The sequence below is a fragment of the Ursus arctos genome, unplaced genomic scaffold, assembly GCF_023065955.2.
Source record: "Ursus arctos isolate Adak ecotype North America unplaced genomic scaffold, UrsArc2.0 scaffold_22, whole genome shotgun sequence".
Classification (NCBI taxonomy): domain Eukaryota; kingdom Metazoa; phylum Chordata; class Mammalia; order Carnivora; family Ursidae; genus Ursus; species Ursus arctos.
The window spans coordinates 20,814,076-20,829,489 of record NW_026622897.1 but is presented as its reverse complement, the minus strand read 5'-3'; the positions used below and the strand labels follow the sequence as shown (position 1 = coordinate 20,829,489).

The 15,414-nt window shown below is 37.6% G+C and overlaps 1 protein-coding gene across 12 annotated transcripts in view; it reads right to left on the bottom strand.

Annotated features, from left to right (window-relative positions):
• The window catches only part of FAM118B (family with sequence similarity 118 member B), a 45,797-nt gene that overhangs the window by 18,701 nt on the left and 11,682 nt on the right, over positions 1-15,414 (bottom strand). For 5 of the 12 annotated variants that reach the window (XM_026505448.4, XM_026505444.4, XM_057317027.1 and 2 more), the window contains exons 2-4: positions 10,626-10,695; positions 5,530-5,622; positions 944-1,196 (exon numbers count right to left, since the gene is read on the bottom strand). In XM_026505448.4, coding sequence (XP_026361233.1) covers positions 944-1,196; positions 5,530-5,615 — 339 coding nt within the window. In that variant the 5' untranslated portion in view covers positions 5,616-5,622; positions 10,626-10,695. Of the gene's footprint in view, positions 1-943; positions 1,197-5,529; positions 5,623-8,958; positions 9,002-10,625; positions 10,696-15,414 lie in introns of all 12 variants that reach the window. The other 7 variants (XM_026505447.4, XM_057317028.1, XM_048217070.2 and 4 more) reach the window with 2 other exon arrangements.

Below are 15,414 nucleotides of genomic sequence, written 5' to 3'. Positions count from 1 at the left end.
ACCAAGGACAAAGAAATGAAAAGAGGAAGTAAAAGGTAGTGAGTTTCTGAAATGAGTCATGAACCAAGAGGAAAGTACTTTTAAATGGCTCTCTTTTAGACTAACTCTTAATGATATTTCTTTCTTATAAGCCTAGCTAGGGCCTGGGCTAAGGGGGTGAGAATCAACACTAATAATTTACTTTATAACAAGACTTATATTTGTTTCCCCAAAATATATGATTTATTAAGATCTCGAACATCTTAAATGGATTCTGATTTTGAAGGCATTTTGAAGACAATGCAAGACAAGGAGGTCCTTATCATTCATGAATTGGTATCCAACTCAGTTTGATAAAATAAGACAAAATTCTTTATAAATATTTTGAGTGATCGCCTTTAAAAGGAACATGAAAAAAAAAAAAAGGTGTTGCTTCACCCCAAAATGATAAGAATTATCTCTAATCTTTCTGGGGTTCTCTAAAAGGCATGGATGCCAGGGAATACCTCTCTCACAGTAATGAGCAGAGAAAAAGTAAATGCAAAACACAGCAATAATGGGACAGTGGTCTCATTTTTATACATATAAAGACACCAACATCATTACTGCCATCATCTCACAGACAGACAGACATGCACACACACACAAATGGATCAGGATAACTACCCTGAATAGGGTCCATAAGCCGACTTTTGTGAAGAGCCAAACGATACGCAAATCTATAAGTTAAAGGGGCACCTGGATGGCTCAATTGGTTAAGCCTCCAGACTCTGGATTTCGGTTTGGGTCATGATCTCGGGGTTGTGAGATCGAGCCCCGCATGGTACTCCACTCTGGGCGTGGGTCCTGCTTAAGATTCTCTCTCTCCATCTGCCTCCCCCGCCAAAATGAATATCCTTATTACATTCAGCACGTGTGTCATGGTTTCAGGAAATAATGCCAGGATACACAGGCGGATACTCACAGGAGAGAGTTTCTGGATAAGGTCATGGGCAACATGGACAAGATTTTTGTCTTCATGGAGACATTTCTGAAATTTTCTGCTCTCCTCATCTTCTAGAAGATCAAAATCAATGGCAGCATCCAGTAAGGCCTGAATTAACCCCTTCCAGGACTTCAGGGCTGGAACCTGAGGTGCAACCGCAGCACTAATGCCTGTTCCAATCACCAGCACAAGTTCCCGAGGCTTCTTAGTTTTCAAGCTTGGTAGCAGCTTCCTAAAAAAGTCAACCAAACAAAGAGGATTGGGAATGGCCAACAGATATGGGGCACATGGAAAGACTGCTGAAAATCATTGTTTTAGCTATTACTTCTATAGTTGCAAAGAGGACAAGTACCAGTTTCTGATACCTCTCCTGAGTATCTTAGGCAAAAAAATAAGAATATTGTGCCAGGGCTTACTGAAAAACCTATTTCAGGAATCCTAAAAGGCAATCTTAAAATGAATTTTCTCCCTCATAGTTCTCTCAACATAAGAAAACCCACCAATAGTAGGGAAAGATCTAATTACATTACAGCCCAGCTGAGTTTTGTTAACTAAATTATATCTTAAACCAACATTAAATTTCAAAAAACATGGATTCCAGAAAGAAAAGAAATCCATACAAATTAAATTCCTATTGTTGAGAGATATGAAACAAGAGATGAAAGAAAGCCAAAGTTAAGTCAAAATTTTGTAAACACTAATAACATAAAACTGAGCATGACTAAAACTGAGAATGAGACAGTCAAATATGGGAATACATTTCACTTCAATTTTCTAGATATCTGCAAGACAAAAAGGAAAAAAGAGAAGAAAAAAAGTAGCTAACAGAATTCTGAAAACAGAGGAGCTTCATGCTAGCTAAATAAACAAAAATACAACTATTCAACAGATATGACAAGAAATGGAAAACATTCCTTCTTACCGTGACAAGCACAGAGTTCTTTGTTGAAGAGAGAGCACAGGCACAAGTTTTGTGTTCTGGTTCTCCAGAACCCCATCCCCCACCCCCACCCCCACCCCCACTTCAATCTGGAAACTGTATTAAAATCTGTTTGAAATACGTTTACTCACTTTAATTTTTGCTAATGGCACGTGTTTTCCAAAAACTGCCTTTCTCAATTTTTTGTCAAAATAATAGAAAAAGGATTTGCATTTTGGCATAACATAAGAAACGGTACTTTAAGCCTTGGGAAACCTGTTTTGGGGAAACAAACTTTAGAACTGCCTTCCCTATCTTCAACTCCTGCATTCAGTCATTCGACAAATATGAAAAACTTACAAAGTACCAGACACTACAGTAGGCACTAGTAATGTTTCTATGAATAAAATGAAGTCCCTAATCTCAAAAGTTTAGTCTACTGGAAAAGACTGATAATAGATATTAGAAGCAAATGATGAAAATGAGTTTCAGTTCAAGGCAATCAAGACATGGAAACATACACAAATATATACTCACAGAAAATTTCTAGAAGGATTCACAAGAACTGTTAATAGTTGTTAATGCTGGGTATTGGGGAGAATATTGATTTTTACTTTTCACTTGATTGTGCTGTATTATTTGAATTTTTTTTTTACCTCATCCATTATAGGTTTAAAGTGTAATTTGCCTAATTTAAAATTTCCAGTTTAAAAGGAAAAAATTAGCAGTTGTGTTTCATTTCTGATTCTTCCTAAAACCACTAAGTAACTAATTTTTTTAGAGGACACAAATTCATAAAATTCAAAATAAGAAAAGATGGCAGCAGACAACAAAGGCCAACAAAATTTTAGGAGTTGTACAGTTAAGAGATGATTCCCTCTATAAAACTTTGGGAATGTTCAAATAAATCTGAAGGTAGAGGGGCAGGTGGGACCAAAACAGAGAATCTGTTGCAAGGCCATATTAGAAGCAGTTAGAACTCTAAGACTGAGGCTTGCTTTCCAGACAGGTTGAACCAGAGGGTTCTGTTTCTGAGAACACTGTGCCCAGATTGGGAAAGGGAATTAAATAAAAGTCAGTATATGAAATATAAGACTCTCCCCTGCTCCCTTCTCCCAGAGGAACACTCTCAGACACTGGCAGTCAGCCTTACACCTGCACCCTATTCCCCATCCAGTGATCCTCTTTTGGGGAAAATGGCCAGCATGAGAGAAAAGGCCCACACACTCTGATAGGTGGGGATTCCTCAGCAACAGAACATGGCCCATGCTTGACACCCACAGAGAAGCCCATCAGCGACCAAGTCCCTTATGCACGCACAGATTCTCCAACTGGCTGTTTAATGTCTTCTCTTAAATATGAGCAGACAAAGAAAGGTCACCTTACATTTGAACAAAGCCCCCAACGTGAGAGTTACACCTAAACAAACCAGCAGATAGAAAAGAATGTACAGGAAATAAGTGACAAGATGGGAAAGAGAAGAAAAATGGAAAAGAAAATGGTATCTCATACAGATTAAAAAAAAAAAGGCATCTATGAAAAATGAACAAAATGCTATAAAAAAGGGGTGGGCAAACAGATTTCTTGGAAATTAAGAAAGTAATGAATAAAAACTTCGTAACATTGGAAGAAAACAGAAAATCTCTGAGAAAGTATAATGATAAAAAAAAAGCAATAGAAAACTACAGTGTTGGAGCACTTGGGTGGCTCAGTAGGTTAAGCATCTGACTTTTGATTTCGGTTCAGGTCATGATCTCAAGGTCATGAGATCAAGTCCCGTGCTGGGCTCTGTGCTGGGCATGGAGCCTGCTTAAGGTTCTCTCTCTCTCGGGACACCTGGGTGGCTCAGTTGGTTAAGGTCTCCCTTTGGCTCAGGTCATGATCCCAGGGTCCTGGGATCGAGCCCCACATGAGGCTCTCTGCTCAGCGCGGAGCCTGTTTCTCCTTCTCCTTCTGCTTGTGCTCTTTGTCAAATAAATAAATAAAATCTTAAAAAAAAAAAAGATTCTCAAGGGGCACCTGGGTGGCACAGCGGTTAAGCGTCTGCCTTCGGCTCAGGGCGTGATCCCGGCATTATGGGATCGAGCCCCACGTCAGGCTCTTCTGCTATGAGCCTGCTTCTTCCTCTCCCACTCCCCCTGCTTGTGTTCCCTCTCTCGCTGGCTGTCTCTATCTCTGTCAAATAAATAAATAAAATCTTTAAAAAAAAAAAAAAAAGATTCTCTCTCTCGCCCCCCCCACCCGCACTCACACACACTCTTTTTCTCTCTCAAAAAAAGAAAAAAGAAAACTACAGAGTCTTAATGCAGAAGGTCCAACATCTGAATACCAAGAGTTCTACTACAAAGGCACAATATAGAAAAAACTGTAAAGGAAATTATCAAATAAGGAAAAAAATTTTCCAAAGTGAATTATCAGTAGCTACCAACTTGGAATGGCCACCTGATATCTAGACTCATACGAAGGTATATCACCGTGAAATTCCAGGTTGCTGAAAATAAAGTAACTATCCTTACAAGCTTCCAATGAAAAAGAAGAGGTCACATCACACAAAGGACTGAGAATCAGCAGAGTCACTATTCTGGCAGGAACACACAGGAGCTAACAGAGAAGGAGCAATAATTTCATAACTCTAAGGAAAATGATTTCCTACCTAAAATGCTACACTCAGCCAAATCATCAAAAAAATGGACGAATATGATAAGGACATTTTCAAATGTCTCCAAAAACTCTTCTCCTGTGAATCCTTACTAAGGAAACATAATGAGAGTATTTTTCAGCAAAATGAAGGACCACACCAAAAGAGGGCAAGACGATATCCAGGAAAAGAGAGGATCCAACACAGGAGAGATGTAAAAGGAATTCTGGGGGTCACAGGAAAGGAAAACGGCAAACATCAGCAATGTAGCAGGCCTGGAGAATGAGAGTCTAGAGCGGAGGACAGTCCAGAAGGAAAAATCTATGAAACAATGTAAACTAGTAAATTACTGATGAGTGTCAGCATATCTAAGAGATTTATTCTTCTGTCACAGAGTTTGAAGATAAGCTGATAGGTACATAGAAAACAAAGCAAACAAACAAACAAAAAAGAATCTTTAATAACTTGGAGGAAAAAATGGACGAGGAAGTATAATCAAAACACTGTTAGGCTCAGCTATGAATACTATTAATACAGTCATATACGTAACTATTAAAAAACTGACTTAACCAAAAATTGTGATATAAAACACCAGGGGGATGTGGAAAGAGTGTGTGATGTGTGTGTAGGTGGGGGCAACATGTGGGAAGAGGCTCTAGGAGGGCAAGCCTAATCTTCATCTTCCTTAACTAGAAAATAGATAAAACCAAAAAACTAAAAAATAGCAGTATATATACAGTATTTAAAAATATGGATGCAAGGATTAGAAGAAAGTTATCTCTAGAGAGGGATAAGGCATTATAAGCTTTGAAGTACTGACTTATAAATTAAGCACATTTATGACCTTTTTAAAAATAAAAATTAAATCCAAAATACAAATAATTTTTATATGAAGGTCAGTATTAATTTGTGCAAACAACTGGGTTATAGGGCAGTTTTGTTATTTTTTGTCATCTACCATTAATGGTAATTTACTAAATGTTCCTCGGATTCCCTTCCCTTGTTTACCTGGGCTTTTTGGTGGGGGGTGCGCCATCACTGAAGAATCCAAGAATCTTGTCTATATCAGAGGCCTGGCTCCCTGTAGAAGCCATCCAGTTTCTAAAATAGATTAAACACCACAGACCACAATTAGATCTGTAATATATACCATTCAAAACAGCACACACGTTCAACAGTTTTAATGAGGTGCATACCCTAAAGGTGTTCTAGAGGTATTCCCTCAACAGAGATTCATTAATTAATGAGCATTCCAAACTTAAAGAATTAAATTCATCTAAAAGAAATTAACCTTGAAATTATGACTTTGGTGCTCCATACTGTCATCTTGTTCCTGTTCCGGAAGGCTCCCCCTACCCCCTTTTCCCCAAAACAAAACAAAAATCGATGTCAATTCATGTCAATTATTGGCCATCACTTTGTGAAGCCTAAGAACTACCTGCGTTTCTCCCCTGACATAGGCTTGGGAAGACTTAGGGGATGAAAACAATCCATCGATAAGTGTGCTAATAGCTCCCAGTTATCCATTTACTATCAACTAAAGAAATCACTGAGTCAAGAATAGAAGAATCAATACTAATTTGCTGATTGTTAGACATTCCTTGTTGCTGAACAACTACATCCTCACAGGCAGTGAGGCATGTCTCCCTAGCTGAGCAGAGTGGACTCTGAGACACTGTGATAAATGGGAAAGGTATTATCAAGCAAAGACGAAAAATGACCAATTATGTTCAGGTGATGGGATAACTAGAAAAGTAAGAGAATTACCATGGATTAGAATTATAATGAGAAGTTTTAATTGCTCAAAATTTTAGTCAACTTGCTAAATCTAAGGACCATTAATTCTAAAGCAGAAATATTTTTGTTTTTTTTTTAAAAAACAGCGATACTTTAAATAGTGTGTACACACACATACACACACATCCAACAGACAATACATAGTATCCGAGCTGTAGGTGTTTTATTATTATTTCATTGTCAATGTTCAGAAATAACCAGGGGCGTCTGGGAGGCTCAAACATCTGACTCTCAGTTTTGGCTCAGGTTGTGAACTTAGGGTCTTGATCTCATGAGTCATGGGACTGAGTCCTGCGTTGGGCTCCACGCTGAGCAGGGAGTCTGCTTGAGGATTCTCTCCCCCTACCCCTCACCCCACGCAGCCCCTCTCTCTAAATAAATAAATAAATCTTCAGAAAGAACTGAATTACTACTAATTATATCAAGTTTACTGTTTAGGGGAAAGCTTTTTCTTTATGTAAACATTTTCTAAAGTTTGCTGAATTAATTTTTCTGGTAAACAGAAGGCTTAGTTCCTTACCCCATATTGCTTTGCACACAATGGAATTCTTTAATCATTAGGAAAATAGGAAAGTCAAAATCATAAAGTGAGTTAGGAAGTAGGCCATCTTTCTAGCCAAATCTTTGATTCTCTTGGTGAGAAAGCTGGGGCTCAGAGAAGACACATGAATTACTTAACTCAGTAAGTTGTGCCTTAATAATCGTTGGAGATGCCTGTTACACATACGTGTTCTTAAAAATAAGGTCTATCAATTAGCTTAGAAGACAGTACATAGTCTCGTGCTCTAAACTCAAATTACTGAACCAGAATCTCCAGAATCTTCAGGAGAGTCTCATGAGGAGGCAAAAAGGAAACATCCAAATGAAAGGCAACAATTTTCCTACAATCCAGCTATTCTGTTAAATGTAGGACATTTAACTCAGGAGGCACACCACCTGCTATTCTCCCTTCATTTAAGTGTATTCATCATTTACTGCAGTCAGTACCATCCCAGTTTGCTAAGAGTTAATCACCATTAAAATAATTTCATTAAGTTTTAATTTATTTAATTTTCTAAAGTCTAGTCTATGCTCTAGGTTGGAGAAGAAGTGGTAGAAGAATCTTCTACCATATGTGGGACAGCCCATTAGCTTGGGGATAGTTTTTAAAAATACACAATGAAAAGTGTGTATGCTCATGCTCTTTCCTTAAACATGGTTCTAAAAGGCCATCATCTGAACAAAGTACACCCATGCAAAAAATACTCTGTATTAAGAAAGATTAAAAAGTAAAAAGGGAAGTAATTTAATGTTTATTAAGTTTTGAAGACAGACATCTTTGGAATTCAGCGCTCAGTTCAGCTACTAAACCAGAGTTTGAACAAACTGTTAGTGCTTACCACATGCCAAATGCTATTTACAAATATTAACTCATGTAATCCCTATAAGCTTATGAAATATCATTATTATCCTATTTGAGAGATGAGAAAAAGGAAGGACAGAAAGGCTGGGTAGCATAATTCAAACTAAGGTTGTCTGCCTCCCAAGATCATGGTCTGAACCATTCTATTTATTACAACCTAAAAATGTTCTCCAAATATTAGCATCTCACTTTTTTGTTCATTTGTTTTTAATTTGCAGGCCAAAACTATCAAAAGAGGAAGATCCCCCATTCCAGAAAGATTTACTTGAAATAATTCTGTGTAATGCTTAACAGCTGCTACACGACCAGGTGCTCTGCTGATGTAATCATGAAACCCACTTAAATTCAGAAGCTGAATGAAACAGCTTTTTCTGGTGACAAGTGCTATTTGTTACATACCCCCCTACCACCACTAACCTACCTAGACCGGTCCTATCATTTTCTCCTGGAAAATATGCTAGGCCACTTTTGCTGGATTCTAACAGATGGTAAATTCTTGATGTCTAACACCTGAATACTAAACTTTCTTATTTTTCTTCTTTACAGAGTCAACTATTCTGAAGGTCCATTCATTCTACATAATTTAAGAGAATTAAATATGGCCGACAGCTCCCAACAAGTTGTTACTACAATGTTTTGGGTCCTCTTATTTAGGAACCCAATGAGAAGAAATTCAATATCACATTATATTTGATCATATACACATCCTGTTTTGTAACAGGATAACATCTTTCCTTCAGGCTAAAGGATGTCTCATATGCTACAATCTCACAGATACACCCCTAGTGGCATCAAAGCATAAACCATATCTTATTTCTTCCAGGGTACTGTTTCAGGGGGGAAAAAAAATCCGTTTTAGTGTTTACCCTAAACAACATGCAGTTACTTATAAAAAGCTTCCACACCGATTGTGAAAATCTTACAAAGAATTCCTAACATGCATCAACTAGTTCACACATTAACTTCTTCATGTGATCACTATTTGAGCTTTTCATTTTAGTGGGGCTTGCTATGTACAGCAGAGGTGGGAAAAGCTTTTCTGCCACAAGAAGACAAAGGCAATTACCTATGGCAGTGTCTTTGTTCCTACAATTACTGCTAAAGCCACCAAAAAATCCTTCAAGACCAAGAGAGTTCAGCAAAATAAAAGTCAGATATTTGGTAAACGCTGAGAGAAATAACAGCAATCTCATTAAATTCTGTAAGGGCCAAGTCTGCATATAAGAAGGGACACTTACACTGTGAAACCTGTCAGCTTGGCAGGAAATAGAATGCTTCCATCTGGTGAATGAAAGGGAAAAATCAAGGCAAGCGTTTTGGGAAAAATCCATTAAGAAACATGGAAAAGGGACAAGAGGAAAAGGGGTAGTTATAGGGCTGAAATTCAATTCATATAAACTAGATGACGTGTGGATTTGAAAACATTAACGAATCATAGTAGCTCTTGCTTTCCTAGCATCTTGGTGCTGCAATGACAGCAAAATCTGGTTCCTCTTCCGGTTCAAGAATCAGAGTGAGGTCTCTCCCTGTGCTTCCAGTGTGCAGTGTTCAGCTCAAACAACTGGCAAGCCAGAGGGCACTCAGAACACATTTTGGCATATGGGGGGGATGGAATAAATCAAAAGGAGAGAAAAGTTCTAATGATGGCATTTTTGCCCGGAAATAAAAGATCTACAAATAACTAGCTGAGGAAGTGGTACCTTTCTTGCCTTAAAATATCAGTTGTACTTATAGCAAGCTTTCCCCCATTCTATTTAAGAAAAAAGGGGGGGGGGGTGCCTGAGCCCAGGCCAGGGCTCCCTGCTGAGCAGGGAGTCTGCTTCTCTCTCCCTCTGCCCTTCCCCCTGCTTGTGCTCTCTCTCGCTCTTGCTCTCTCTCTCAAATAAATAAGATCTTTAAAAAAATAAAATAAAATCCAAAATGGTATCACAATGTACTTAACATGTTTTAAAAAAGAAAATAAGACTGTGACTAGAATAAAGACTGACTTATTTCTCTACCACAAACACATAAAAGGGTTAACTTCATTTTTTAAGGGAAGAAGATAGTCATCCTCCAACTTGGAAGAAACCAAATCCCTCTAGTTGTGGCTTTTGGACTAATTCCAACACATCTGGTTTTCAACAACTATGGGGGAGGGAGAAAGGAAAAGATACCCAGTATAAAGTACTACAGAAGCATACTCAACAAGCTTGTTGACAATTAACAAATCAAATGTTTTACTCAGGTAGTTGGTGAATTCAGTTCTATAACGTAGACTGTACCCTTTCCTGTCAGTGTATAAAACAAATTTCCCATTTTCTTCCTACACACACACACACACACACACACACACACACACAGATGAAACTGATATAGAGGCATTACATCTACACGTGCTAGGGCTGGATTCCTCTGTGTAGCCCAGTCTTGAAGCATTTCCTCTACCTCGGGTTAACTCAGTTTGCTCTTACTTCTGTATCTAAATTGTATGGGCCTGACATCCTGTATGTCCTGTCAGATAAGATCTGCATCACACCTACTTCCTGAAAATCTGCTGTAACGTAGCCACTGATAAAGAGCCAGAGGGATACTACTGTCTCTTGGTATTTTACCAGCAAACACTGACCCATATATGAGCAATATATAAATGACCTCATCAGAGGTAGGTTTCTAAAAGACTTTAAAGAATGAGAGGATTGCCCCAAATTCTAGAAAGTCTTTTAATTCAAGTCCTAAGATCAACCACATTGGTATTCCAGGCTAGAGAGCTCAGATGTTATTTATAGATCAGTTATTTTCAATGATAAAACCAAAGGAACACATCACATATAGGGAACAAAATTGTTTCAAGAAGGAATAGTAAGACATCCAAATAAAAATTTCATTTGAATTAGAAGTTGTTGACTGAAGTTGATGATTTTACCGTGCAAAGAATGGTAACTTCCTTCTTTGTCACTGCTTTCCCTCCCGTGAAGCTTCTGAGAAGGTATACCCTGAAAACAATGACACAGGATGCTAAGGAAGGAGACTTTAATAAAATATCTTCCATGTATCAGGTAGTACAATCACACAATTTCATCGCAAATGACACAGGGTATTCACTGAAAATGAGATTAAATAAATCTTCAAGGGCAAGATTTTATGTTCTAGGGAGTCCTTGAAAACTACATCCCTCCTCTGAAGACAGTGAGGCTTACATATAGCAATACTGTCAAGGGCTTACTTTTCAGGCCAAAAGAGCACACACAACACTGCTGCATACAAATGCAGATTCATCCAAGTTCCGGAGATCCCAGAAGATCTCATCATTACAGACGATCTCTCTCTGACTTCAAATCTGACCAGCCTTAAAGAAGGGAAGACTTTTCTATCATAACAAAAATAAAAATGTTTATTAAGAATATCCCACCTAATTTCCACCCCTTTTCACTTTCTGGAGGATTTCTGAATCAAACACTACTTAATTTGACAATTTAACTTAAAGCTTGGCAAATGTTATGATTAAAAACTGTAAGTTTACCTGAATCACCAGTGATTAAGTGAACTCACAGTCAACCTGAGGTGAAATACCTCAGAGGTCCCTACACTGTGGCCATGGAATCCAACCCCATTAAAAAGCAAAACCAAGGACAGAATATAAGATACAAAGTAGATTTGTTTTATAATTATTCTTAGAGTTAACTAAAAGGAAAATAAAATGTTCTTCACTAAGATAAACAAAAAGAAATCACTCAAGTCCAATTTATTTATTACTTTCAAGTTCGTGTTCAAGTGCATAATTACCTTAAACAGATATAACAGATAAAAAAATAACTGAATAGACACCCATCTTAGGTTCTTAATTATGTTGAAAACTCAGTTATCAGAATACCCAATAAAGAGTGACTAACAATAAACTTGCTTTGAGTGTATTCAATTTCTTTTAATCTTGTCATATAACAGCTATAATGTCTACTAAATGTTAGGTTCTTAAACTTCCCACTTAGAATGGCAACGGAGGGGCGCCTGGGTGACTCAGTCGGTTAAGTGTGTGACTCTTGATTTTGGCTCAGGTAGTGACCTCGGGATCATAGGATCAAGCCCCACATAGGGCTCTGCGCTCCACAGAGTCTGCTTGGGATTCTCTCTCTTCCTCTCCCTCTGTACCTCCCAACCGTGTGCACACATTCTGATAAATAAATAAATCTTGAAAAAAAAAAAATGCCGATGGAACTGGAGGCTTAAAGGGGTGGCAGTATTTCCTTTAAAAGAGGGTTAAAAAAAAAAAGAGGGTAGACTACTAAATTTTGGGGTAATTCATAGGCAGTCCTATCTGGAGGAAGAGAAAAAGCCCTGCAAGTTTTTCAAAAGTGCTTCTAATTCACAGTTCTATGAACACATACCATTTCCCCTTTTTTCAGCAAGAAGTACAGCTGACCCTTGAACAATGTGGGAGTTAGGGGCACCAACCCCCTCCATGAAGTCAAAAATTCATATATACTTTTGACTCCCCCACACTACTGTTGACCATAAACCTTATTAGTAACATAAACAGTTGCTTAACACATATTTTCTGTTATATGTATTATGTACTGTATTCTTATAATAAAGCTACAGAAAATAAAACGTTAAGAAAATCACAAGGAAGAGGGGCGCCTGGGTGGCACAGCGGTTAAGCGTCTGCCTTCGGCTCAGGGCGTGATCCCCGCGTTATGGGATCGAGCCCCACATCAGGCTCCTCTGCTATGAGCCTGTTTCTTCCTCTCCCACTCCCCCTGCTTGTGTTCCCTCTCTCGCTGGCTGTCTCTATCTCTGTCAAATAAATAAATAAAAAATCTTTAAAAAAAAAAAAAAGAAAAGAAAAGAAAATCACAAGGAAGAGAAAATACATTTACAGTAGCATATCATATTTAACAAAAATAAATCTGCATATAAGAAAACAATCCCATTCACAATTGCACCAAAAACTAAAATACCTAGGAATAAACTTAACCAAAGAGGTGAAAGACTTGTACTCTGAAAACTATAAAACACTGATGAAAGGAATTCAAGGTGATGCAAAAAAAAAAAAAAAAGAAGAAGAAGAAGAAAGAGAGAAAGAAAGAAAAGATATTCCATGCTCAAGTTGGAAGAATAAATATTATTAAAATGTCTATACTACCTAAAGCAATCTAAAGATTTAATGCAACCCTATCAAAATGCCAACAGCAATTTTCACAGAACTAGAACAAACAAATCCTAAAATTTGTATGGAACCACAAAAGACTCGAATAGCCAAAGCAATCTTGAAAAAGAAAAACAAAACTGGAGATACCACAATTCCAGATTTCAAGTTATATTACAAAGCAGTAGTAATTAAAACAGTATGGTACGCACACACAGATCAATGGAATAGAACAGAAAACCCAGAAATAAACCCACAACTATATGGTCAATTAATCTTTGACAAAGGAGGAATGAATATATTATGGGGAAAAGTCTTATCAATAAATAGTGTTGGAAAAACTGACATCCACATGCAAAAGAGTGAAACTGGACCACTTTCTTTCACCATACACAAAAATAAATTCAAAATGGATTAAAGACATAAATCTGAGACCTGAAACTGTAAAAATCCTAGAAGAGAACACAGGGAGTAATCTCTTGGACACTGGCTGTAACATTTTTCTAGCTATGTCTCTTGAGGTAAAGGAAACAAAAGCAAAAATAAATATTGGGATACATTAGAATAAAAAGTTTCTGCACAACAAAGGAAAAAGTCAACAAACCTAAAAGGCAACCTACTGAATATGAGAAGATATTTGCAAATGACATGTCTGAAAAAGGATTAGAATCCAAAATATATAAAGAACTGCTATTAACTCAACACCCAAAACACAATCCAATTAAAAATGGGCAAAAACATGAACAGACACTTCTCCAAAGAAGACATACAGATGGCTAACAGACACATTGAAGATGTTCAGCATCACTCATCATCAGGAAAATGTAAATCAAAAGTACAATGAGATAATCACCTCACACCTGTCAGAATGGCTAAACTCAAAAACACAAGTAACAACAAGTGTTGGTGAGGATATGGAGAAAAAGGAACCGCCTTGCACTGTTGGTGGAAATGCAAACTGCTGCAGCCATTGTGGAAAACAGTATGGAGGTTCCTCAAAAAATTAAAAAATAGAGCTACCCTAGGATCCAGTAATCGCAGTACTGAGTATTTATCCAAAGAATACAAAAACACTAATTCAAAGGGATACATGCACCCCTATATTTACTGCAGCATTATGTACACCAGCCATCTATGAAAGCAGCCCAAGTGTCCATCAATAATTGAACTGATGAAGAAGAAGTGGTATGTACATACAGTGGAATATTATTCAGCCATAAAAAAGAATGAAATCTTGCCATTTGCAACAACACAGATAGAGCTAGAGAGTATAATGCTAAGCAAGATAAGTCAGTAAAAGAAAGGCAAATATCATAAGATTTCACTCATGTGTAATTTAAAAAACAAAACTAAGAAGCAAAGGGGGGAAAAAGAGACAAACCAAGAAGCAGACTTTTTTTTTTTTTTTTAAGTAGGCTCCATGCCCAGTATGGAGTCCAACATGGGGCTTGAACTTACAACCCTGATATCAAGACCAGAGCTGTGATCAAGAGTCAGATGCTTAACTAAATGACCCAACCAGGCACTCCCAAAGACTCTTAACTATAGAGAAACAACTGATGGTACCCAGAGGGGAGGAGGGTGAGAAGGAGGGGTAAAATAGGGAATAAGGATTAAAGAGTACACTTATCATGATGAAAAAAATTCTACATAAAAGTGGACCCATGCAGTTCAAACCTATGCTATTCAAAGGTCAACTGTAGAATGTTTTGCTTCAGAAAGTCAAAGACCCATGCTTCTGAGCATTCTCTTTAGTGGTCTTACTTCAACTTCAGCCTCGTGGGAAACTAGGCTAGAAACGATGAACAGCAATTCACAGACAGGACTCAAATATAAAAAACAACCATGACAAATTGCTAAAGGAATTGGTAAGAAAGAAGATTAAGAAATTTAAAAAGATACTCTATGAAAAATAAAATTCAGAAACATGGGAAAAGATTATGGCAAGTACGGCTGGAACAACTCCAGTGATTGCAGTAGATAAATTAGTTCTTTAGAAAGCACACTGTGCATCTGAAACCAAGGGCACTGAATACATATACCAATGTAAAATACCTGATATGCATGGGACTTAGGTAATACTCTACTAGATTGTTATTGATTAGGACCTTATGAATGTAGTGTGATGATTTAGACTGGAAACTTAAGAAACACAAGGAAAACTTCACAGAGTCAAAAAACAGAAAATTAGACCACCCGATTAAAAATGTTGAAAGGATTTAGAGCTACTGAGTTTGAAAGAAATCAGGGAAGTAAACTAAACCTGCTCTAAAAGGGCAGTTTCCCCCTGACTAAGCCCAATCCTCAACACTACCACTGCTCCTTTTAGAGACAAGTACATTTGGCACCCCTGCCATCCTTTGCTATAAAACAAAGGCTTTAGGCTTTCAACCTGGAGACCTATAAACTGGAATGGTACTAAATGCTAGGTCTTAAGAGCATGTGATCCAACATGAAAAAGAGATTGTTGTATGTTTAGCTGCCCTATGAAATGAACTTAAACTTTGTGTTACTTTGGAATTACCTAATTCAAGACATGAGTCTAGGTGTTCATCAATTACCATCCACA